Source organism: Ranitomeya imitator, chromosome 7, assembly GCF_032444005.1.
Source record: "Ranitomeya imitator isolate aRanImi1 chromosome 7, aRanImi1.pri, whole genome shotgun sequence".
In the NCBI taxonomy this organism is placed as follows: Eukaryota; Metazoa; Chordata; class Amphibia; order Anura; family Dendrobatidae; genus Ranitomeya; species Ranitomeya imitator.
The window spans coordinates 57,679,448-57,706,540 of NC_091288.1; the positions used below are offsets into that span (position 1 = coordinate 57,679,448).

The 27,093-nt window shown below is 42.0% G+C and overlaps 1 protein-coding gene across 1 annotated transcript; it reads left to right on the top strand.

Annotated features, from left to right (window-relative positions):
- The first annotated feature begins 400 nt into the window (after positions 1-400).
- LSS (lanosterol synthase) lies at positions 401-26,859 on the top strand. The gene is made up of 22 exons (XM_069733268.1): positions 401-466; positions 765-924; positions 1,232-1,370; positions 2,002-2,110; positions 5,436-5,557; positions 5,676-5,772; positions 6,345-6,480; positions 6,695-6,803; positions 7,113-7,231; positions 7,311-7,408; positions 8,364-8,391; positions 13,124-13,180; positions 13,373-13,444; positions 17,733-17,783; positions 20,013-20,162; positions 20,239-20,335; positions 20,413-20,518; positions 23,095-23,160; positions 24,095-24,175; positions 24,884-25,048; positions 25,445-25,523; positions 26,542-26,859. Exons 1-22 carry the CDS (start codon positions 411-413, stop codon positions 26,686-26,688), a joined length of 2,244 nt encoding a protein of 747 aa, XP_069589369.1. The 5' UTR covers positions 401-410; the 3' UTR covers positions 26,689-26,859.
- Positions 26,860-27,093: the final 234 nt, after the last annotated feature.

The following is a 27,093-nucleotide window of genomic DNA, read 5'->3' on the forward strand; positions in this document are numbered from 1 at the left end:
TTTTACTGTGCATACCATCCGCACACTAATATGAGGACCAGCTTCATTGTCAATGCTACCACTACACAAAGCAGCAGCTTCTCCGTCTCCCGACAGCTCCGACCTGTCACTCTGAGACCAGCTGCACAACTACAGCGACAGCGCTGGTAGGTACACGCTATTCCATATTTCTCACCACCCATTGGCTGGTAGCTCATGGCCGCGCCTACGTGTATACATCTCTCTGCGCCGTGATTGGTTACTGCTGCCTCTGCTCATGTCAGGATAGTGTGACACGGAATCTGGCGGCGTGGTGTTGTCTGGGAAATGTAGTCCTTTACTGTAGCACGGGCTAGTGCTTGGGGAGCTTCAAGAACTACAAGTCCTAGAATGCTTTGCGTTTAATGCATTAGCCACTTTGGTTTTAAAGGATGGATCCATCGTTAGACTGTAACCAGGTGAAGAGCAGAGAGATGAGTGAAGGAACGTGAGTATTAGGCAGCTGTAAGGGGTATATGTATAGGAATATGGGGGAGCACAGACTGTAGAAAAATAAACTTTACAAATGTGCCGCCTGATCTAACAATATTGCATTATATAACCTTGTGTAGAATCAGTTTTAGCTACTTACAGCCCCTGAGTGATTGCTGTATTCTACTCAAGTCATTGCTCCTTCTTATAAATGGGAATTGCTATTTATGCAGTTGTCCGATATTTTAGTCCACGTACTGTGGTCATTGCAATGAAATAAACCTAAAAAGTAATTTTGCAATGTTTTGTTCCAGGTGTCTCCGCAGAAGGGGGGGTCCGTACAAGACCGATCCAGCAACAGACCTCACACGCTGGCGCCTCTCGTGTACGGAGGGCAGGCAAACCTGGCGCTATGTGGAGGGAGAAGATCGCCCACAAACTGCCCTGGAGGCGCACTCTCTGGGGCTGGGCACGGTACATAAGACTACTTAAATTCAGCCTGTATTATACGCTAAGGATTTTAGAGCAAAAAAAATGATCCAGTATTAAAATCCCTTTAAATAACTATTATATTATTTTATTATTAGAAAGTGAAACCCTCCCTTTAACTGGAGAGCAAACACCAGGGGTTGTCCACCTCTGGGGACACTTTTGTCATTGCCGATCTGCTATGAGCGCAGCCCTGTGCCCGGCATTCATAGCAGATGAGCTGGATGTCTGATCTGTTCTTGGATCTGTAAATGGCGCTGATCATCAATAACGCGGATTTTGCTCTCTGCAGAACGAGTTTTTTAAAGACTTACCCAAGGCGCATACGGCCCAGGATGGAGCAGAAAATGGACTAACTTTTTATTCTGCCTTACAAGCGGAGGATGGGCATTGGGCTGGGGATTATGGCGGACCACTGTTCTTGATGCCAGGTGAGGCTTTTCAGCGACATTGGACCACTATGACTAGATCTGTCTGCCATAGAATATACTCACTGTAAGTCCTCCTTCAGACTTCTCATAAGAGCGCTATCAGTGTTTTCCACGGATAGCGCTCGCACCTACAATAGTGAATGGGGTCAGTCATATGTCCGTGATTTTCCGGAGACCGAGTGCAACAACTGTGATCTGAGTGTCTGATCATAAACAGCAATGCAAGTTTAAGGCTGCTGTCACACTATCAGTATTTGGTCAGTATTTTACATCAATATTCGTAGCCAAAACCAGGAGTGGGTGATAAATACAGAAGTGGTGCATATGTTTCTATTATACTTTTCCTCTAATTGTTCCACTCCTGGTTTTGCCTTACAAATACTGAAGTAAAATACTGACCAAATCTGCTAGTGTGATGGCAGCCTAAGGGTCCGTAAAAAAAATGCACAGCAGTTAGATGACATCTGAGTGTGGTCTGTTTTTACGGAGTGTTATGTTGGAAAAGAATATAGAAAAACTGATGAGACTTGGATGAAACTCTGACCAAAAATCACTGATGAAACTTGGTCAGTTTTTCTTGTATGTGAAAAAAAAACTTGTGAATGTGGCCTAAACCTGTGACACTTTTTAGGTCTCCTGATTGTATGTCACGTGACACAGATGCCCCTCCCTGACGCTACCAAGAAGGAGATGGTGCGCTACCTGCGATCTGTGCAGCTACCTGATGGCGGATGGGGCCTGTGAGTATCTGACTGGCTTCATATTTTGTGATCACCCATGTCGCATACATAAAGCAGGGTGCAGAGTCTATGTGCGTTGTATATGCACACAGTCAGACGGCCGTATAAATCGCACTGAGATCAGACTGCAATGCACGGACTGGCCGGTGACTCTCCCAGCCCGAGCGTGACAGGTTCATGTATTTCTAAGCAGCTGTCACTCTCGGGTCAGGAAAACCGCATTCTGTCCGAGCACTGAGGTCCAATCTCTGTCCGATCTTTACGGCCGTCTGACTTTGCCCTTTGTATGTATAAGGGTATGTGCACACGTCTTTTTGAGGTCTGCGGATTTTTCTGCAGCGGATTTGTGAAAACTGCAGGTAAAAGGCACTGCGTTTTACCTGTGGATTTATTGCGGATTTTGTGTGGATTCCCATTGTGGAGCAGGTGTAAACCACTGCGGAATCCGCATAAATAATTGACATGCTGCGGAATGTAAACCGCTGCATTGCCGTGTGTTACCCGCAGCTGCGGATCTGCAGCAAAATCCGCAGCGTGTGAACATAGCCTAATTGTGCAGGATACCTTTTAAGGTTTACTTATAGGTTTATCTAGACCAGTGTTCCCCAACTCCGGTCCTCAAGAGCCACCAACAGGTCATGGTTTCAGTATTTTCTTAGTATTGCACAGGTGATAATCGCATCACCTGCAAAGGCAATAATTCCATCACCTGTGCAATACTAAGGAAATCCTGAAAACATGACCTGTTTGGTGGCTCTTGAGGACCTGAGTTGGGGAACACTGATCTAGACCAGAGGTGTCAAACTGCATTCCTCGAGGGCCGCAAACAGGTCATGTTTTCATGATTTACTTGTATTGTATTGCACAAGGTGCTGGAATCATTCTGTGCAGGTGATTAAATTATCACCTGTGCAGTACAAGGAAATCCTGAAAACATGACCTGTTTGTGGCCCTCCAGGAATGCAGTTTGACACCCCTGATCTAGACCAACTGTGAGAGCACTAGCCAAAGGTTAATTGACAAGTTTCCAGAGTATTTATTTATTTTTTTAAACTTTGCACTACTATTTAATTTTTAAACAGGTATTTTGTTTGTTTGTTTTTGCATTTTCCTTTTGTTTTTTTTATCCCCTTCTTCCAAGAGCAATAACTTTGATTGACATAATTGAGTTAACTGTATAATGGCTGAAGAAACGGTTAAAATAAAATTTCAAGTGGAATGAAATGGTGAGAAAAAAAGCAAAAAACACATATGTTTGGGTTTTACTGTTTACTGCATTAGGTGTGTGGGAAAAAAATGACTTGAGATTGATTCCTTAGGTCAGTACAATGACAGTCATAGCTAGCTAGTATAGTTCTTGTTTTGTTTGTTTGTTTTAGCAGATTTAAATTTGTATATATTATTTTGGATTGCTATTTTCTGATGTCTGATGATTTTCTGATGCAAATAGCTTTATTTTTTTTCTGTGAGGGCTTTTTTTATGTAGTGACTAGCGAGCCATAGTATTTATTGGGGTACATATACGATTTCTTTTCACTGCATTTTGGGGGGGAAGGCATGGTGACCCAAAAAATGGAAATTCTGTAGCTGTGGCAACCCCCAATCACATGGCGATTGGTGATGGTATAGGCGTGTTTTGACAACTGAACTTTTTCAGTGCCGCTGTCAACGACATATATATAACAAAGCCAGCACCTGCCCTGTAAGGAACGGTCATATACACGTTCACCAGCACATGAAGCAGCCGCTGATTGGCTGCAGCGCTCACGTGGCATAACATTAAGTGAGCCCCAGGAGACCTGACACTGCTGGAATGGCACTGGTTAGTAGATGCTTTTTATTTTATACTGGGAAATATAGCAGCTGAGAAGGGCTTGTCCAAATGGTGGACAGCCCCTTTAATGAGTCCTTTTTAAACGTGAATTTGGTCGTAAATTACTTCTTTTTCTTTGTTTTTTTTACCAAATCCAAAAATCAAATTGGTAATTATAGATTCTATAGGTTTTTTTTCCTTTATTTATTGAGTTAGAAAAGAAAGAAATACAATCACAAGGCACTAACTGTGCCACAATGAAGAACAATCACGATGAGAAAGTAGTAACCATAAACAGTGTTATCAATTCCAAGGATCCTGCACACAGACTAGGACCTTATCATAAAACATATATTGAAGGCAGAATATTAATTCCCTAAAGATAATCTGAGTCAGTGATCTAAAAGCAACATATGAGTAAGTTCAGAAGAAAAAGAGAGAGAAGCAGGAGAGGGAAAGAGAAGAGAGGGAAGGTGAGGTGAAAGGTGGATGTATGTAAGGATGGGGCTCGGGAAAATGCGGATTCAGTTATCCCCAGTTAGAGCCAGATATTCACCACAGGATCTAAATTGCAGCCAGTGATAAGTTTTATAAAAAACATTCATTATTGATCATAGAATGTTTGCCCCCCCGCTCAAACATATGAAATATGGCGGGGGTCTCATGTCCACATAGACCTGGGTTATCCCATACAGTGGTAAACAAGGGTCAGGGAAGGGTCAACCGCTGTGCTATTTTGAGTTAAAGTGGCTTAAACCAGTTTTTACTGTTTTTTGTGCGCTCAGTTTTCTGGCAATATGATTGGTTTCTATTATTTTGGCAGTTTTTTGTTGATATATAAGTGTGATTCCTGTCAGCGCCTGTCACTCCGCTGGCACTTGAAGAATGAAGAGCCCACCCTCCCTCCCGCTATTTTAGCATTTCCTGTCGTTCGGTTTTATTTGTGGGGTAAAAATCACCCTTCCATGGGTGGATTTGGCTACTGGACGAATCTTTGGATATGGACTTTTAACTTATGAAATTTATTTATTGGTATTTATTCAAGTTGTATGTTACCCAAAATAAAACCTCACAGCCAATTTTTATTCCATCAGTAAATGTGTCTTTGTCATTTTATTTATCAATGGGTCTTATGGGGACATGTAAGTCTGCAAGGACAGGGTCCTCTCCCCTCTGCACCAGTCTGTCAGTGTAAACCTGTTTACTGTAAACGTTGTCTATATCCCTGTACGTAACCCCTTTTCTCATGTACAGACCATGGAATTAATGGTGCTATATAAATAAATAATAATAATAATAGAGGTGAGGTCCTCCGTAAGCATCACCTCATTCACCTTGGCAAACCCTCGGGAGATTGTCGGGGTGGTATCTTTTTTCCATAGTAGCGGAATACATGCTCTGGCAGTCGCGATTAAGTGTCTCAATATTGAGTTCCTGTGTATTTTTAATGGTACATGACAATGATGGATATTGGTTCTATGTTCCCATAGTAAATAACTATCCTAATCATAGGCATATTGAAGACAAGAGCACTGTATTTGGCACGGCTCTCAGTTATACCTCTCTGCGGCTTCTCGGAGTGTCGCAGGATGATCCAGATATGACCCGCGCTCGCAACAATCTTCACAGTAAGGGTAGGTTCACATGAGCTTTTACCTTCAGCACATCTCACACTTGCCGACCATTTGCAGCAGATAGTCAGTATATCTATTTTTTCCATGCTTGGTCTAATGCATCTTACTTTTGTTGCAGGTGGTGCCATTGGGATTCCTTCTTGGGGGAAATTTTGGCTAGCTGTGCTCAATGTGTACAGTTGGGAGGGAATGAACACGCTGTTCCCGGAGATGTGGTGAGTTTCTTTTAGAATTATTCAGACTTGATATGACTTTATTGGTGGCTGTGACCATCAGATAATTATCCATACCATTATTAGTGGGATACACTAAAAGTCATACGGCTATGGCCCTGCATCAAGTTTTAAGCAAATTGGATTTCTTGTACTTAAGTTTTCGGCCACGCCAAGGGTGCACCGCGCGCCGGTACTGGGTTTGATCAGTCATTTTCAGGCTCCCTTCACAAGGGTTGTCCACTATTCCGACATCCCTTTCTAAATCCCTATGTCCCCCCCCCTTGTAAAATAATAACACCTATACTCCCCTCCGGCGGTGTTGCTCTCCCGGGGCTCGCGTGACATAACAATTAGACATGGGTGCCGACACCGGTTGAACGGCTCCAGCACCGGAGGTGAGTATAGGTGGTACTATTGTACAAGAGGGAAACATAGGGATTCCGAGTAGTGGACAACCCCTTTTAAGCAGCACTGCTCTGCGTCACCGCCTGCCTCTTACTAGCAGTTTTGCAGGGACAGTGATGTGAATTCTCCTTTACCAATTTTCTCTAACTTCCACCATTGTCTTGTAGGCTTCTTCCCCAGTGGTTTCCGGCCCACCCCAGCACCATCTGGTGTCACTGCCGTCAGGTTTACTTGCCCATGAGTTACTGCTATGCTACACGTCTGACTGCCCGTGAGGACGACTTGATCCGCAGCTTGAGACAGGTAAGAGGCAGAACAAAAACTTGTATTTAGCAAACAGGCAATCCCTGCATGTGTTACAGCTGTCGAACAGCCATGAGACATGCAGCCGCGAGGACTCAAACCTATTTTTCGAGCACTCCAAAGACACTCTATTAGCACTCGAGCATGATCAGATAACACCTTACCCGAGCACGTTCGCTCATCACTAGTATCTCTACATCTGCTTCTCATGCAGGAGCTGTACGTGCAGGAATATGGCAGCATAAATTGGCCCGCGCAGAGGAACTGTGTTGCTGCTTGTGACCTGTACACACCGCACAGCGCACTGCTGGACATTGCTTATGGTAAGAGGCACTGATTATGGTCACAATGTAGAATGTAAGCCCGCAAGGGCAGGGTCGTCACCCCTCTGTCTCAGTCTGTCATTGTTAGTTTGCTTACTGTAAGAGATATCTGTAATTTGTATGTAACCCCTTCTCATGTACAGCACCATGAAATCAATGGTGCCATATAAATAAATAATAATAATGTGGCATTTGCACCTATGTAATTCTGCAGATATATGTGGCCGCACAACAATAACGACATTTTTCAGCTATACTCTAGATGTAGTATTTTATTTTCATCAGTCATTTTTGTCCTTTTATTTGCAGTCCTGCTGAATATATACGAGTCGTACCACATTACCGCCCTTCGCCGACGTGCGGTGCATGAATTATACGACCATGTAATAGCAGATGATCGGTTTACAAAGTGTATCAGCATTGGTCCAGTAAGTGTCATGGAAACATGAGTTATTTTTTTTTGTATTAAAAATGTCTGGTCTTAAAACAAATCTTGTTGTTTCACAGATCTCTAAAGTGATTAACATGCTGGTCCGGTGGCATGTCGATGGACCAGAATCTCCTTCATTTCAGGAACATGTAGATCGCATCCCTGATTACCTCTGGTAAGTAGTGATCCCCCATCCTGGGCAGAGATACAGGTCTTAGTGCTCGTGTTCTTAATAAGACCCTTTGATTACAGCAGCCTCTGCATTATATGGGCATGTAGGTCCTAGGAAGCTGAATATAATAATACCTTGATATCTGCGATCTGATGTCTTATTCATGAGAAATCCACAATTTTCTTAGATGTAAATGAGCTGTTAAGATCTATGGGCTGGACATAGATCTCCCTGAGAATCTGCCTCCAGGGCTTATTTGAAATAGATAGGGGTATTACCAGTGTGATGGCCGCTCTCTGCCCTCCTGATCTCACTGCAGAGCTGTGTGTGATTATACCTGACACATCTGCAGCTTCCTCTCAGCTTCAGCTTCCATCTCACAGGCAGACAGTATTGCACTACAGCAGAGCTGTGAGAGCTGCAGCAAATGTGTAATAAGACAACGTGCAGTTCTACTGTTCTGTGTTAGTTACACTGGTAACGCTCCCTGCCATTCAAAATTAATCTCTGGAGGCAGATTCCCATGCAGATTAGTGTCCGGCCCATAGCCTGGAACAGCTCCTTTACATATAAGACAAACGTGGATTTCTCTGGAATAAGACATTAGATCACAGATATCAATGTATCATGTTATTCAGCTTCCTATGACCTACATGCCCATATAGACGGCTTAGGAGGGTGGATCCTACTGACAGATTCTCTTTAATAACATGTGCATTGAGAGGAAGAAGATATCTGCAAGTGCGGCACATACAGCTGAGCTGTGAAGGGAAAGGCTTCTCAGCTGTTGCACATGGGGACCTAAAACTATTGCACCTGTTTTCTTTTTTTATTAGAGCTACATGTTACTGTACAATGTAGCATAAGAATTCATCTCGAAAAAAATTACTTTATTTCAGATGTAACTGAAACTTTAGTTCCTTTCTGCATTTTTCTTTATACAATGATCTTCTTGCAGGCTGGGTTTGGATGGAATGAAAATGCAGGTAAATGAATTCTTTTTAATATTTTCTTCTTCCTATACACTTGGAAAATAGGAACTAGGCAACCACTTAGTAATGGGTACAGGGTGATGAGAAAATAAATATTCAGTATACTTCCTAGACTGGCCCCACAACACTGACTATGGAGGAGAGGGGCCGCTTTTGGGAGATGAGTATTATTTTTTTTTTTTTAATTCTATTTCCCATCTCCTTTAGATCGCTACTGGACAAACCCTTTAACTAAAGGCTGAAATCTATGTTTTTTTATTTTATGTGTATCTTTGTTGCTTACACCACTGCACCCAGATTTGTCCTGCCGTATATCGCCCTTTGGAGGTCCTGTTCGCCCTACAGTCAGGTTGCCTACATGGTAGAACATGTTATAGAGTGACGTGTCAGGAGATTAGTTGGGGTTTATGAATTTAGAATCTCTAAAATTTTTACAACAAAGGGATTCCCAGCATGTTTTTGTTTTGTTTTTTCTCCCCATGACGATGATGCAATTGTGTTTCTGCTTGGCGGTGTTTGAATTGCCTAACAAATGTTGATTGAGCCACCCTAGTGTTTACCAAGTTCCAGGTCTAAAGTGGTCAGGTTTTGCTCTGATTTTTATACCCGCTGCTCCCCTGACCATTCTTTTGTTTTGGGATATTTTTTCTATATTTTTATTTTATTTTTTGTCATAAATCTGACATGCAGTTTCAGAAATATAGGCCTTTTTTATTTAGTGATAAATGTCATAGTCTTTACAAGGCGGCAGGGCTCATAAGATAATTATTCAAAACAGGCTAGATATGCGCCCTTAGATAACCCTGGGAGCAACGTCTCCTTGGTAAAGAACATAAACATTGGCATTAGATAAAAAGGCCAGAGATCTTGGACCATATGGTGGATTTAAAAAAAGAAATAAAAAAAAATATTTATATACTAGATGGTGGCCCGATTCTAACGCATCGGGTATTCTAGAATATGCATGTCCACGTAGTGTATTGCACAGCCCATGTAGTATATTGCCCAGTCACGTAGTATATTGCCCAGCCACGTAGTATATTGCGCAGCAACGTAGTATATTGCGCAGCCACGTAGTATATTGCCCAGTGATGTAGTATACAGCACAGAGCCACGTAGTATATTGCCCAGCCACGTAGTATATTGCCCAGCCAGGTTTGTCACAGGTTAAAAAATAAACATATACTCACCTTTCCGAGGGAGCCCTTGCAGTCCATGGCAGCTTCCGGTCCCAGGGTTGGTATGAGCGCAGGACCTGTGATGACGTCGCGGTCACATGACCGTGACATCATGGCAGGTCCTTCTCCCATACCATCTTTGCCACCGAAACCTGCAACGGAAGATGGCGGGCGGCGCGAGCGACTACGGAGGGTGAGTATAGCAGGTTTTTTTTAGTATTATTATTTTTAACCCCTTAATGACAGCCAATACGTCTTTTAACTGACCTGACATATAAGAGAATAGCCTCCCCATACAGTTAACAATCTAACATCTGTTGGTTGTGCACTATAGCTGACAACTTGCTGTATCAGCCACGATCAGTGTTTGCACCTTCCAAATCTGTTTAACCCTTTAGATGCTGCTGTAAATAGTGACTACATCATTATATATGGTTAACAGAGTGTGGGGGCTTCTTCTTTATCCCAATTTGTGCCCTCAGATCATGATTGTGTGGTCCTGATGTTTGCCATGGCAATTCATGACCAAATAGCGGCCTTAGAGTCTGACGGCTGCAGTAATCTGTTCAGAAGTTAGAGGCATTTAGGTAATAAAAATACACATTTTCATTTCTGTCATGCCACTTTGCATTAATTCCTGTAAAGCACCTGAAGGGTTAATAAACTACCTGACAGCAGTTTTTGATATGTCAGGGGGTGCTGTTTTTAAAATGGTATCACGTTTGGGGGTTTCCCAATATATGGGACCCCTAAAGTCACTTCAAACATGGATAAGTCCCTAAAAAAATAAATTTAGTAAATTTCCTTGAAAAAATGAAAAATTGCTGCTACATTTGTAATCCTCTTAAAATGCTAACAAAATAAAATAACATTTTACAAATGGTGCTGATGTAAAGCCGACATGTGGGAAATGTTATTTATTAATGGTTTGCTGTGGTATGACTATCTGGATTAAAGGGATAATCATTCAAATTTAGAAAATTGCTAATTTTTTAACATTTTTCTCAAATTTTTGATATTTTTTATAAATAAACACAAAACCTATTGACCTAAATTTACCATTATCATAAAGTATAATGTGTCACGAAAAAACAGTCTCAAAATCACTGGGATTTGTTGAAGCACCCCAGAGTTATTACCACATAAAGTGACACCTGTCAGATTTCAAAAATCTGGCTCCGTCACTAAGGGGTTAACATTACATTTTTTACTATTGATGCCGCATAGGCAGCATCAATAGTAAAAAGTTGGGGACACACAGGGTTAATAGCAGCGGTAACGTGGTCTGTTACCGCCGGCATGAACCCTGTGTTAGCGGTGACTGGAGGGGAGTTTGCGGGCGATAGGCACTGTCTGCGGGGAGTAAGGAGCTGCCATTTTCTTCCGGACTGTGCCCGTCGCTGATTAGTCGCGGCAGCCATGACAGGCAGCTGGCGAGACCAATCAGCGAATGAATAACCGTGACAGACAGAAGGACAGACAGACGGAAGTGACCCTTAGACAATTATATAGTAGAGATATATATATCTATATCTATATATATATATCACATATTATTTTTATATACAGTACAGACCAAAAGTTTGGACACACCTCATTTAAAGATTTTTCTGTATTTTCATGACTATGAAAATTGTACATTCACACTGAAGGCATCAAAACTATGAATTAACACATGTGGAATTATATACTTAACAAAAAAGTGTGAAACAGCTGAACATATGTCTTATATTCTGGGTTCTTCAAAATAACCATCTTTTGCTTTGATGACTGCTTTGCACACTCTTGGCATTCTCTTGATGAGCTTGAAGAGGTAGTCACCGGGAATGGTCTTCCAACAATCTTGAAGGAGTTCCCAGAGATGCTTGGCACTTGTTGGCCCTTTGGCCTTCACTCTGCGGTCCAGCTCACCCCACACCATCTCGATTGGGTTCAGGTCTGGTGACTGTGGAGGCCAGGTCATCTGGTGTGGCACCCCATCACTCTCCTTCTTGGTCAAATAGCCCTTACACAGCCTGGAGGTGTGTTTGGGGTCATTGTCCTGTTGAAAAATAAATGATGGTCCAACTAAACGCAAACCGGATGGAATAGCATGCCGCTGCAAGATGCTGTGGTAGCCATGCTGGTTCAGTATGCCTTCCATTTTGAATAAATCCCCAACAGTGTCACCAGCAAAGCACCCCCACACCATCACACCTCCTCCTCCATGCTTCACAGTGGGAACCAGGCATGTAGAGTCCATCCTTTCACCTTTTCTGCGTCGCAGAAAGACATGGTGGTTGGAACCAAAGATCTCAAGTTTGGAATCATGAGACCAAAGCACCGATTTCCACTGGTCTAATGTCCATTCTTTGTGTTCTTTAGCCCAAACAAGTCTCTTCTGCTTGTTGCCTGTCCTTAGCAGTGGTTTCCTAGCAGCTATTTTACGATGAAGGGCCTGCTGCACAAAGTCTCCTCTTAACAGTGGTTGTAGAGATGTGTCTGCTGCTAGAACTCTGTGTGGCATTGACCTGGTCTCTAATCTGAGCTGCTGTTAACCTGCGATTTCTGAGGCTGGTGACTCAGATAAACTTATCCTCAGAAGCAGAGGTGACTCTTGGTCTTCCTTTCCTGGGGCGGTCTTCATGTGAGCCAGTTTCTTTGTAGCGCTTGATGGTTTTTGCAACTGCACTTGGGGACACTTTCAAAGTTTTCCCAATTTTTCGGACTGACTGACCTTCATTTCTTAAAGTAATGATGGCCACTCGGTTTTTTTTACTTAGCTGCTTTTTTCTTGCCATAATACAAATTCTAACAGTCTATTCAGTAGGACTATCAGCTGTGTATCCACCAGACTTCAGCACAACACAACTGATGGTCCCAACACCATTTATAAGGCAAGAAATCCCACTTATTAAACCTGACAGGGCACACCTGTGAAGTGAAAACCATTTCCGGTGACTACCTCTTGAAGCTCATCAAGAGAATGCCAAGAGTGTGCAAAGCAGTCATCAAAGCAAAAGGTGGCTACTTTGAAGAACTTAGAATATAAGACATATTTTCAGTTGTTTCACCCTTTTTTGTTAAGTATATAATTCCACATGTGTTAATTCATAGTTTTGATGCCTTCTGTGTGAATGTACAATTTTCATAGTCATGAAAATACAGAAAAATCTTAAAATGAGAAGGTGTGTCCAAACTTTTGGTCTTTACTGTATAAAAACTATATATAGCTTTTCTCATATGTGAAGAAAAAAAAATTCCAATTGATTTTTTTTTTCCCTTGGTTTCATAAAGTCAGATCAAAAACGGACATGTGTCGAAAAATTTTTGGTCCTCGAAAATCACGGATATGTGAATGGCCCCATAGTGTATCACGGGTATGAGTGCTATCCGTGAAAACCACAAGATGTACTCGTACACGACAATCAGACGTCTGAATGAGGCCTGAGTGCGTGTGAGATTTTAATGATGTTTTTAACAACTTGGTAGCTTTTCATTCGGAGGTACCATGTGCTGTGTCCACGTGTGTAGCCAAAATGTAACAGTTGTCTGTTCATTTTTCGCAGGGAACAAATGGATCGCAGCTCTGGGACACGGCATTTGCAATACAGGCATATTTAGAGGTATGTGAACTACAAGCAGTTGTGGCTCATCTCGGGGACATTTTGTAAGATTTAATTTCTTTTATTTACATTAGTGAAAAAAACATGAAAAAAAAAATTACAATAAAGCCCATATTTTTTTCATATCAGTTTTTATAATTTGTTTCAGTATGTTTTTATTGTTTTTTTATTTTTTTTGCCGTCTGTCTACAGGCTGGAGCACACAAGAAAAAACAATTTGAGAAAACTTTGGAGAAGGCGCATGAATTTCTTCGTATTACACAGGTGAAGTTTTGGAAAATGTTAAGAGGAGCTTGAAGAGATGTGAACACTATATACATCTTTTGAACACTTTTTTTTAAATCTTTGCATTGGATGTTCTTTTGCAGTTGACTATTTTATGAAAATGTTTTGCCTTTCGATTTGTAGAGCTTGCAGGTTATGCTGCTTTTTTTTGTCTTCATTACTTCAGATGAGATGATGAATCTTGAAGCTAATCTGTGTGTATATATATATATATATACATACATACATACATACATACATACACACATACATACATACATACATACATACATATATATATATATACACAGTGGGGCAAAAAAGTATTTAGTCAGTCAGCAATAGTGCAAGTTCCACCACTTAAAAAGATGAGAGGCGTCTGTAATTTACATCATAGTTAGACCTCAACTATGGGAGACAAACTGAGAAAAAAAAATCCAGAAAATCACATTGTCTGTTTTTTTAACATTTTATTTGCATATTATGGTGGAAAATAAGTATTTGGTCAGAAACAAAATTTCATCTCAATACTTTGTAATATATCCTTTGTTGGCAATGACAGAGGTCAAACGTTTTCTGTAAGTCTTCACAAGGTTGCCACACACTGTTGTTGGTATGTTGGCCCATTCCTCCATGCAGATCTCCTCTAGAGCAGTGATGTTTTTGGCTTTTCGCTTGGCAACACGGACTTTCAACTAACTCCAAAGGTTTTCTATAGGGTTGAGATCTGGAGACTGGCTAGGCCACTCCAGGACCTTGAAATGCTTCTTACGAAGCCACTCCTTCGTTGCCCTGGCGGTGTGCTTTGGATCATTGTCATGTTGAAAGACCCAGCCACGTTTCATCTTCAATGCCCTTGCTGATGGAAGGAGGTTTGCACTCAAAATCTCACGATACATGGCCCCATTCAATCTTTCATGTACCCGGATCAGTTGTCCTGGCCCCTTTGCAGAGAAACAGCCCCAAAGCATGATGTTTCCACCACCATGCTTTGCAGTAGGTATGGTGTTTGATGGATGCAACTCAGTATTCTTTTTCCTCCAAACACGACAAGTTGTGTTTCTACCAAACAGTTCCAGTTTGGTTTCATCAGACCATAGGACATTCTCCCAAAACTCCTCTGGATCATCCAAATGCTCTCTAGCAAACTTCAGACGGGCCTGGACATGTACTGGCTTAAGCAGTGGGACACGTCTGGCGCTGCAGGATCTGAGTCCATGGTGGCGTAGTGTGTTACTTATGGTAGGCCTTGTTACATTGGTCCCAGCTCTCTGCAGTTCATTCACTAGGTTCCCCCGCGTGGTTCTGGGATTTTTGCTCACCGTTCTTGTGATCATTCTGACCCCACGGGGTGGGATTTTGCGTGGAGCCCCAGATCGAGGGAGATTCAGTGGTCTTGTATGTCTTCCATTTTCTAATTATTGCTCCCACTGTTGATTTCTTCACTCCAAGCTGGTTGGCTATTGCAGATTCAGTCTTCCCAGCCTGGTGCAGGGCTACAATTTTGTTTCTGGTGTCCTTTGACAGCTCTTTGGTCTTCACCATAGTGGAGTTTGGAGTCAGACTGTTTGAGGGTGTGCACAGGTGTCTTTTTATACTGATAACAAGTTTAAACAGGTGCCATTACTACAGGTAATGAGTGGAGGAAAGAGGAGACTCTTAAAGAAGAAGTTACAGGTCTGTGAGAGCCAGAAATCTGGATTGTTTGTTTCTGACCAAATACTTATTTTCCACCATAATATGCAAAAAAAATGATAAAAAAACAGACAATGTGATTTTCTGGATTTTTTTTTCTCAGTTTGTCTCCCATAGTTGAGGTCTACCTATGATGTAAATTACAGACGCCTCTCATCTTTTTAAGTGGTGGAACTTGCACTATTGCTGACTGACTAAATACTTTTTTGCCCCACTGTATATGTATATATATATATATATATATATATATATATATATATATATATATATATATATGCACACTAGATGATTGCCCGATGCCTACGCATTGGGTATTCTAGAATATGCATGTCCACGTAGTATATTGCACAGTCCACGTAGTATATTGCCCAGTGACGTAGTATATTGCCCAGTGACGTAGTATATTGCCCAGCCACGTAGTATATTGCCCAGCCACGTAGTATATTGCCCAGCCACGTAGTATATTGCCCAGGCACGTAGTATATTGCCCAGCCACGTAGTATACAGCACAGACACATAGTATACTGCCCAGTGACGTAGTATATTGGCCAGTCACGTAGTATATTGCCCAGCTACGTAGTATATTGCCCAGCCACGTATGTAACAGGTTAAAAAATAAACATATACTCACATTCCGAGGGCGCCTTATAGTCCTCTCGCCTGTGTGCGGTGCACATGGCAGCTTCCGGTCCCAGGGTTGGTATGAGCGCAGGACCTGTGATGACGTCACGGTCACATGACCGTGACGTCACGGCAGGTCCTTCTCGCATAGCATCCTTAGCACCGGAACCTGCCGCTTGCACTGCCGAGGACAGGACGCGACGCCAGAGGGTGAGAATAACGTTATTTTTTTAATTATTATTATTTGTAACATTAGATCTTTTTACTATTGATGCTGCATATGCAGCATCAATAGTAAAAAGTTGGTCACACAGGGTTAATAGCTGCGTAATCGGAGTGCGTTACACCGCGCTCCAGTAACGCTGGCATTAACCCTGTGTGAGGGCTGACTGGATGACTGGAGGGGAGTATGGAGCGGGCACTGACTGCGGAGAGGAAAGAGCGGCCATATTGCCGCCGGACTGTGGCCGTCGCTGATTCGTCGTGGCAATGGTCGTGGGCGTTTTGCCATGGCCAATCAGCGACTTGGATTCCATGACAGACAGAGGCCGCGACCAATGAATATCTGTGACAGACAGACAGAAAGACAGACAGAAGGACAGACGGAAGTGACCCCTAGACAATTATATAGTAGATATATATACCGTATATACTCGAGTATAAGCTGACCCCCCTAATTTTGCCACAAAAAACTGGGAAAACTTATTGACTCGAGTATAAGCCTAGGGTGGAAATGCAGCATTTACCGGTGAATTTCAAAAATAAAAATAGATCATTATTTCCCCATGGCTCTGCGCCGTTCATTATTGCCCCATAGCTCTGCCATATAGTGCTCTGCACCGTTCATTATTTCCCCATAGCTGTGCCATATAGTGCTCTGCACCGTTCATTATTTCCCCATAGCTGTGCCATATAGTGCTCTGCACCGTTCATTATTGCCCCATAGATGCTCCACATAAATCTGTGCCATGGCCGCTGATGCTGCAGTAAAAAAAAAAAAAAGCCATACTCACCTCTCTTGCTTGCAGCTCCCAGCGTCCGGTCCCGGCGTCTCTCCGCTCTGACTGATCAGACAGAGGGCGCCGCGCACACTATATGCGTCATCGCGCCCTCTGACCTGAACAGTCAGAGCGGAAGATGGAGCGGCGCCCGGCGGCTGGAACGGGGACAGGTAAATATGCGATACTTACCTGCTCCCGGCGTCCGGCTCCTTCCCCCGGACAGCTGTCTTCGGTGCCGCAGCTTCTTCCTGTCAGCAGTCACCGTTACCGCTGATTAGAGAAATGACTATGTGGCTCCACCCCTATGGGAGGTGGAGCCGCATATTCATTTCTCTAATAAGCGGTCCCACGTGACCACTGAACAGTGGAAGAGCTGCAGCACCGAAGACCGTGGGACAGACGGGGAGTGCCAGGATCGCTGGAAGCAGGTAAGTATGCCTCAGCGCCCTCATACCCTCACCCGCCGACCCTGCCACCCACATTGACTCGAGTATAAGCCGAGAGGGGCACTTTCAGCCCAAAAATTTGGGCTGAAAATCTCGGCTTATACTCGAGTATATATGGTATATATATATATATATATATATATATATATATATATATATATATATATATATATATATATATATACAGTATATTAAAAAACACAAATAAAATTAACATAAATGAAGAATCTGAGCTTAGATTAGCTTCGGTAGAGGTCACAGAGCTTACATGATGCAATGAGAAGTATGTTATCGAGCAGCGTGCACTGTTCTGTATTACATGCAAGCTCTACAAGTTAAACAGTAGTACATTTTTAATAAAAGACAACTGCAAGCCTGCTCTTTTTATTTATTGTGGCATCCCAGGAGTCAGAAGTTGTTGTTTTTGGGTGACAAAGTCCTATGAGGACTTGTTTTTTTTCCGGGATCAGTTGTGTTTGTCAGTCACATACACATAATAGATTGATTAATTTCTTTATGTTGCAGATACCTGATAACCCACCAGAGTACAAGAAATACTACAGACAGATGAATAAGGTGGGTATATATTATAAGCGAGTGTTCATGGTCATCTGTAGGTTTCCTGAGGGGGCAGGTGTATTTACCATACAAATTATATTACACCATTCTTCCTAACAAGTAAGGCCGGCGTCACACTTGCGAGTTTTACGGACGTAAGAGCGCAGAATCTACGTCCGTAAAACTCGCAAAAAATACGGCACAATTATTCTCTATGCCCCTGCTCCTATTTGCCGTATTTTACTGATCAGTATTATACGGCTTTCTACGGCCGTACAAAATCGCAGCATGCTGCGTTTGTCACCGTACCGCGCAAGAAATACGCCAATGAAAGTCTATGGAAGTGTGAAAAATACGGATTACACACGGACAAGCAGTGTGACTTGCGAGAAATACGCAGCGCTGTTAGAGAGAAAAGCCGGTAATTCAGTGCGGTGTACAGTAAAATCACACTGACAGCTTACAGTCCAATAGGTAGAATAAATGTGTACACATAGAATAGGTATATATATATATATATATATATATATGTCAGTGAGACACATATATGTATATATATTAATATTTATTCCAGCGCTATACAGCTTGAAAGCCGGTAATTCCAATACCGGCTTTTTCTTTCTCCTTCCTAAAACCCGACATGATTTGAGCCAGGGAGCTTTCTAGGTAATTTCCCACGATCTATGAACAGCCAGCAGAGGGCGCCTCACCGCAAATAAAGCTAAATATAGCTCATTGATCTATTTTTAGCCTCATTCCCTGGGGTTTTGCAGCGAGGAGCAGCCTGCATTAGCACAGCTCCTTGCTGCAAAATGTTTTAACCCCTTCAGAAGGATTTACATCGTTGGACGTTACAGATCTGCGGAGGGTAAGTATATTGTTGGTTTATTATGTTTTTTTACTCACAGAACGAGGGTCTTCAGTGACTGGATTGGGCGTTGAATAAAATACTGCAACAACCATTGTTTTTATTTCATTAAAATAATTTTAAATAATGTGTTTGTGTTTTATTTAACCCTTCACTACAATTGGATTAATAATGGATAGGTGTCATAATTGACGCCTCTCCATTATTAATCTGGCTTAATGTCACCTTACAATAGCAAGGTGGCATTAACCCTTCATTACCCCATATCCCACCGCTACACGGGAATGGGAAGAGAGTGGCCAAGTGCCAGAATAGGCGCATCTTCCAGATGTGCCTGTTCTGGGGTGGCTGGGGGCAGATATTTTTAGCCAGGGGGGGGCCAATAACCGTGGACCCTCTCCAGGCTATTAATATCTGCCCTCAGTCACTGGCTTTACTACTCTGGCGGAGAAAATTGCGCGGGAGCCCACGCCAATTTTTTCCGCCATTTAACCCTTTATTTTAAGAGCTAGAACGGCCAAATTTTGCAGATACACACTACTGACATTAGTAGTGTGGAATCTGCAAAAAAAATGGAGAGAAGACATGGTTTACTGTATGTAAACCATGTCTCGAATCATGTCGGGTTTTAGGAAGGAGAAGGAAAAAGCCGGTAATTGAATTACCGGCTTTCAAGCTGTCTAGCGCTGGAATAAATATTAATATATATACATATATGTGTCTCACTGACATATATATATATATATATATATATATATATATATATATATATATATATATATATATATATATATATATATATATATATATACCTATTCTATGTGTACACATTTATTCTACCTATTCTACTGTAAGCTGTCAGTGTGATTTTACTGTACACCGCACTGAATTACCGGCTTTTCTCTCTAATATATGTGTCTACTGACACATATATATATATATATATATATATATATATATATATATATATATATATATATATATATATATATATATATATATATATATATATATATATATATAGACAGTATATATATATTTTCTTTTCTTTTTGGGACACATGGATCACTTCTATAGCGGTATGTTGGTTTTGCTAGCCTGCGAGAAAACCACGCAGTACGGATGCCATACGGATTACATACGGAGGATGCCATGCGCAAAAAACGCTGACACACCCTGCCTACGGAGGAGCTACGGACCACTTTTTTCGGGACTTTTCAGCGTATTACGGCCGTAATATACGGACCGTATTGTTTTACGCTGTGTGTGACGCCGGCCTAACTCTTTTAGAAGCGCAGTATCCGATATCTTGTTTTTCTTTGAGTATTTGCAGTACTATGACATTCTGACATTACAGGTGACTTTTTGTTGTAATTCAGGGCGGATTCCCGTTCAGCACTCGGGACTGTGGTTGGATTGTAGCAGATTGTACTGCGGAGGGGCTGAAGTCTGCAATGCTGCTCCAAGAAAACTGCTCTTTCTTATCTGAACATATTCCAAGGAGCAGATTACGGGATGCCGTGGATGTGGTAAGAAACGTTCAACCGTGTATGTGGGAATTGGTGGTCTTCTGTGATGTAACTTGATAATTTCGATGTGCTGTAGTTACTTAGTATGAAGAATTCTGATGGGGGATTTGCTACCTATGAAACCAAACGAGGTGGCCGCTTGTTGGAAAGGCTCAATCCCTCTGAAGTGTTTGGTACGTACACAGTAATGTAATAAATACATCCTGATGAGGAGCGTGGAGATCACATTCAATGCTTTCACTCACTGCAGGAGATATAATGATTGACTACACCTATGTCGAGTGCACATCTGCTGCAATGCAAGCCTTGAAACATTACCAAGCCTGGGACCCGGACTACAGAGCACATGAAATCGGGTAATTTCTCAGACATTCTTCTTCAAAGGCAATGTTGCATATTCCTGATGTTCAGAAAATTATTTACTTTGTATAAATTTGCCTCTCAGATTTGTATGGCAAACTCATTTGAAGGGGTTGTGTGGTCAGAAGGTATTGATGCCCTATCCTCTTGAATAGGAGCTGTTCTGCAGTACCTGGCAGCGGCTGCTACACTTAGAATGAAGCTGATCAGTGTGGGTACTGAGTATCTGCCCATCACCGATCTGATATTGATGACCTAGCCAAAGGAAAAGTCATCATTATCTTAAGATTAGAAAACCTCTTTTTTTTCTGTCTTAAAGCACCCTCCAATAATATATTATAAATGCATGACTGCTTGTAAAAGATCGAATTCTGGTATTATCCCTGCACTGGCACTTTTAGGTCTGTGACATTGCATCCACAGTACTGTACTTCTTGTCCATAATTCCCTTTCCAGCAGGGAAAGCAAATGGCCCTCGTATGGAAAGGAATCTTTCTCAAAACTATGATAGGCGACTGCACTGATTTGCTTTTTTTAAACTCTTTTTATTGAAAGATTCCACAAAATAATATAACAGACATGTGACATTACAGTGTAAAAAACAGAGTAATCCATCAAATCATCATCCACAATATCAATGATAAAATCATACTTTCAATGACAAAACAAACAAAATAAGTAAAATAGAACAGTAAACATAATGTATTCTCAGCAGCATTGCACCATCAACCATGAAGTTCTGTATCAAGGTTCTGAACTTGTAACAGTTCAGGTAATAGTAGGCAAATATTCCACATAGAGCATCACGTTCATGCACTGAAGGAGAGCAACGTCAGGGATTGTATCTCGCGGTTGAGGAAATCACAGCACCAGGGGCTAGGTGTGTTAAGGGTGAGTCACACCACTTTTCCCAAATTTTGTGAAATTTTTGGGGACAGCCTCTGTTCCTGTATAATATGTTCTCATATCTGCTATATAATTGTTTAAGGGTCACTTCCGTCTTTCTGTCTGTCTTTCTGTAACGGAAATCCCAAGTCTCTGGTTTGTTCGCGGCAAAACGGCCACAACCAATCAGCGACAGGCACAGTCCGGCGGCAAAATGGCCGCTCCCTACTCTCCTGCCGTCAGTGCCCGCTCCATACTCCCCTCCAGTCAGCGCTCACACAGGGTTAATGGCAGCGTTAACGGACCGCGTTATGCCACGGTATAACGCACTCCGTTAACGCTGCTAATAACCCTGTGTGACCAACTTTTTACTATTGATGCTGCCTATGCAGCTTCAATAGTAAAAAGATCTAATGTTAAAAATAATTTAAAAAATAAAAAATCATTATATACTACGTGGCCTGTGCTATGTGGCTGCTATATACATACATACATACATACATATTCTAGAATACCCGATGCGTTAGAATCAGGCCACCATCTTGTGGAATTATATCGTTCACTAATTTTCTCCACTGATTGATTGAAGGAGACTTCCCCCATCCATCTCAGCACTATCGCTTTCCTAGCCATAAACAGAGCCTCTCTGAGAAATATTCTGTCATAATGAGTCCACATTTCTTCATCCACAACACTCAACACACAGAGCTCTGGACTACATTCAACAGGTATCCCAAGAATCCTTTCTAGTGTGAAAATCACATCCTCCCAATATCTTCTTATAGTTCTACAATCCCAAATTAGATGCCAAAAATCCGCTCCCACCTCCCCGCCTCTATGACATTTATCATTTACTCTTCTACCGAATCTATGTAGTCTACTCAGGGTTAAATGGGATTGGTGGAATATATATAATTGAATTAATTTATTATTTGCTGTGTTATTTGCATCATATGTGCTTCCAGTGCTTCATTCCACTGGTCATCAGTGATAGAGGGGATTAGTTGCCTCCATTTAACCTCCACAGCCAACTGGGTAGAAGCAATCCTGGAATTTAACAAAAAGGTATACGGGGAGGAAATCACACCTGTAGGTCCCTGAGTTGACAATATTCCTATTAGTGGATATCTAGATATTCGCATTCTAGGAAGCGAGAACTGGTACATTATGGCATGTCTCAGCTACAGATATCTATAAAAATCCCTATGAGGGATTCCAAATTTTATATGAAATTGTTCAAATGACAATAAAATGCGTCGTTATACCATATTGTTTCCGGAAGCCTGGGTCTTGTAAGTTTTGGAGATGTGAAAATTCAGGATTATCCCATAGCCAAGTCTCCCCGACCAGATCAGAAAATTTCAAAATATTCTTACTTTCCCGCCAGACCTGTATAGCTAAACTATGCACAAACATCAAGCCCTGAGGTGGTCTATATGAACCTTCCAATACTGCCCATGGTGTGTACCCCCGAGAAAATGAATGAGATGACCCTCTGCGTTATTCAGTTTATCATGGACTAACCAATATTTTAAGTATCGTAGTTGGCACCGCATATCCACCCTCTCTTTTGGGCCTTTGCAAGGAACCAATATTTACTTTAGGCCTAGAGGAGCCTCATATAAACGCTGCCAATGACTGCACTGATTTTCTGATCGGAACTTTTCTTTTTTTTTTGTTTACTTAGGGAAACTCTCAAACAAGGCCTGGATTACTGTCGCAGGGTTCAGCGTAAAGATGGATCCTGGGAAGGGTAAGTATTCGAGAATTGTGTTATCATTTTGATTTTTGAACTTTTGGTAAAATTCTTCTCTCGATGAATACATTAAGGAGCGCAGTACCTTGGGCGTAGGCCTTACAGTAGTAGGCAGAAAAGAAGCGTTGGCTCTGTCTGGTGAGCCAACTCAGGTTTGTGCCAAAAGCAGCAAGAGAGCAAAAAAAAAAAAGAATCTATAAAAGTAGAACCAACATGATCTGAACCCGAGGAAGAGCCATGTGCAGAGGGGTCCGAAATCAACTCTGGAGAGTAGTAAAATATGTATAGGGTGGGATTGGTGTGCCTTAGTGTAGTCAACAGCAAAGGGATTTTACGAGAAGTATAAGGCTGTGTGCACACGTTCAGGATTTTTCGCGTTTTTTCGCTATAAAAATGCGATAAAAACGCGTACATATGCATCCCATCATTTATAATGCATTCCGCAATTTTTATGCATATGTTGCATTTTTTTCCGTGAAAAAAAAAACGCATCGCGGTAAAAAACGCAGCATGTTCGTTAATTTTGTGGATTTTTCGCGTTTCTACCGCTATTTAATTGCATTGGGAAAGCTCCGGAAAAAAACGCATGCGGATTTCCTGCAGAAAAAGTCCGATTTTGTTCAGGAAAATTCTGCAGAAAATCCTGACGTGTGCACATAGCCTAAAAGTTTAATTTTCTCTGTAATAGCAAAGGACCTGTTGGGAGGATAAAGGTTTTTTAGCAGAAAATTTGCATTAAAAAGCTGCAGTGTGAGGATGCTGCCCTCCAAATGTTCTCTTGTGTGGCACTTTCGACGTCACCCCGACCAGTTTACTTTTTATTCTACCTAATATCAGCCTCCTAATGGCAGATCCTCAACCAATGATGCTGTGTCCCCAATGCTTTTTTTTCTTAGTTTAATATATTCTTCTATTTCTCCATGTTGTCCAGGTCCTGGGGTGTGTGCTTTACATATGGCATATGGTTTGGACTGGAGGCCTTTGCTTGCATGGGATATAAGTACTCAGATGGGTGAGTGTCATCAAGGAGCCGACACATACATGCAAAACAATGTCTGATATGTTAGTTGTTGAGTTGTCTGCAGCCGTTGGGACTAAGGTTGTGCGAGGGGATATTATTATTTAAAATGATTACTTTTTTTTATCACTTTTTGGTACTTTAAGCTACAAAAAAAAATACAACTTGGGCGTGAAGAGGTTCACCCTGAGTTTTATTTTCCTCAGTTGTCCTAAATGGGTATTCCCATTTCCAAGATCATATCCCAATATCTAGTAGGTGTAGTAGTAATAATAATAATATTATCAAATACCTCCAATTAGAAATGTAGAATAGTTCTTCTGATTCGCTATGTCTCTTACCCCATGTGCAGGGCATTGCAGTAGCTTAGATATCTATGGTTACAACCACTGGCATAGTGACAGTTAGTTGCTACTGGTTGTAACCATGGATACCTAAGCTATGCCCTGCACATGAGGTAAGGGACATGGCTAATCAGAAGAACTCTACTGAATTTCCAATTGGACATATTTGCTAATATTATTATTAGTATTATTATTATTGCACCTGCTACATATTGGGGTAGGATCTTGGTATGCCACTTTAGGTCTAGCAGGCATTTATGTTACCTAGAAACAAAGAAAAACTTAGTAAGTTATTGCTGGCATTTGTGAAATGAATTGATTTCTACCAATCCGCCTTTTTGTGTCCTACACCATTCAGTTGCCCGGAGGTCACCCGTGCCTGCGATTTTCTTCTCTCTCACCAAATGGAAGATGGAGGCTGGGGGGAAGACTTTGAATCATGTGAAGAGAGAAGATATGTTCAGAGTGCCAGCTCTCAGCTACACAACACCTGCTGGGCACTGCTGGGTCTGATGGCCGTCAGGTACGACCACTTTTATGGCGACTGGTGCTGGATGTTCTCTTTGGACTGAGGTTTACAAAAGCTGACTGTGCGTGTTCCCGGAAATATGGGACCGGTTCTCGCTGTAGAGGACAATCCGCTGGATAGTTTTAAGCTGCATTCACACATCCACGTGTCAAGGTCCGAGCACGGATCCATGGACTGTTCTCGGGTCTCCTGGCCCAAACTTGGCAGCCTCAAATATGCTGATGACGCCGTCAAGTTCGGATCAGGAGACCCGTGGACACTCCTTGGATTACGGCCCGTGCTCAGACCGTGACGTGCGGGTGTGTGAATGCGACATGCTTTTTATGTACTGATCACACGGTTGGGGCTGTGTGGTGGAAGCTTTCTGGTGATCTTGCCGATCTTTTGCAGGTTTCCCAATGTTGGTGTTTTGGAGAGAGGAGTAAAACTGTTACTGGAGAAGCAGCTCAGCAACGGAGACTGGCCTCAGGTACAGCAAAATATAGAAACACATAAAATAGATTTACCGTATATCAAAGAACCTAAAAATGCTTTTATTGTTAAAAAAAAATAAAATAAAATCAGTAATTTATAGAAGCCTTGGTTTGATTCCTCTGTGACTCAAAATAGCCCCCAAATAATGAGGAGCATTTTCTTGAGATACAGTGTGGGATATTTGGGGCCTGACATGGGGGGGTCTTATGGCTTTGGTTAAGATATTAGACCCACAGTATGTTAAGCACAGAGTTACCTTTGCTGGACAGTGTTAATGAGAAATGCTCTTTGTTCTATGATGTAACCTTGTTATGTTGGAAAATCTTCAATAAAATTAATAAAAAAATTATGGTGCAGGGTTAAAGCTTCTGCTCATAGGAAGAGCGTGTTCTGTCTCCAGGTATCAAATGCAAACCCTGTGGAGAAGACAGAAGTGGTTTATTACTGCATTTGTCTTCTTTTTCACTGGCTACATAGCACTGAATGACCGCTGTGTAGTGTGCCGAAGCATTGGCACTGCCGACCGGTAGAGTGCACTGTCAGTCATTACATGTCTTACGCTGGTAACAGCATTAAACATGTTAACAGCTGTGGGTGGATCGCGCTTCCACTCGCGGCTATTAGGGGCACATGCCAGCTGATGAAATGAGGTAGACCAACCACGCCCCCACCACTGATTGGTATCTTTCTGCCTATGCACAGTGTACATAGAAAGCTGACAATTAGTGGTGTGGCCGGGGTTATACAGAACTCAGTATTCAGAGATCTACAGCAGAGAAAACTGATTTTTATCAGAACTCCTGCACCCAGTAAAGTAAGTGGTGAATCGCTGGAATCAGGGTCTCTGCCCCTACATCATGCTGCTGTCAGATGGGATAGCAAAAATCTGGTGACAGGTTCCCTTTAAGGCCTGGTCATTAAGGGGATAAACATGCTCTGATTCAACCCATCCCTTATGAACTGACCTGTACCCACTGAAACCTGTAATAATACCTCTTCTATTTGCTTTGCAGGAAAATATATCAGGTGTCTTTAACAAGAGCTGTGCGATCAGCTACACGTCATACCGAAATGTATTCCCCATATGGACACTTGGTCGTTTTTCCCATCTTCACCCAGAGAATCCCGTGGCCGGAGTTCACAAGAGCCGGCATGGCTGAAGGAAGGCAAACAACAGCATGAAGAAATGTCCTGGCTGCTGCCCTGCGGATGTTCTTCTATGAATTAACAGATTAATTTTCCAATTTTATTTTTGTAGAATGATCATTTCTGAGTTCCTTGATGTGTGCAGTAGATAATTTAGAGTAATATGGGTGTTATTTCAGTTTCAGGCATTTCAGTAACTTGTATTAAAGGGAACCTGTCACCCCGAAATTCGCGGGTGAGGTAAGCCCACCAGCATCAGGGGCTTATCTACAGTATTCTGTAATGCTGTAGATAAGCCCCCGATGTATCCTGAAAGAGGAGAAAAAGACGTTATATTATACTCACCCAGGGGCGGTCCCGCTGCTGGTCAGGTCGGATGGGTGTCTCTGGTCCGCTGCGGCGCCTCCCATCTTCATTAC

What these genes read in the sequence shown, in the direction of transcription:
- LSS (XM_069733268.1), top strand. Translation starts at nt 411, where the DNA reads ATGGATCCATCGTTAGACTGTAACCAGGTGAAGAGCAGAGAGATGAGT. An exon ending in CCTGATGGCGGATGGGGCCT is followed by an intron (nt 2,111 to 5,435) that starts GTGAGTATCTGA and finishes TCCTAATCATAG; the next exon opens with GCATATTGAAGACAAGAGCA. An exon ending in GGATATAAGTACTCAGATGG is followed by an intron (nt 24,176 to 24,883) that starts GTGAGTGTCATC and finishes TACACCATTCAG; the next exon opens with TTGCCCGGAGGTCACCCGTG.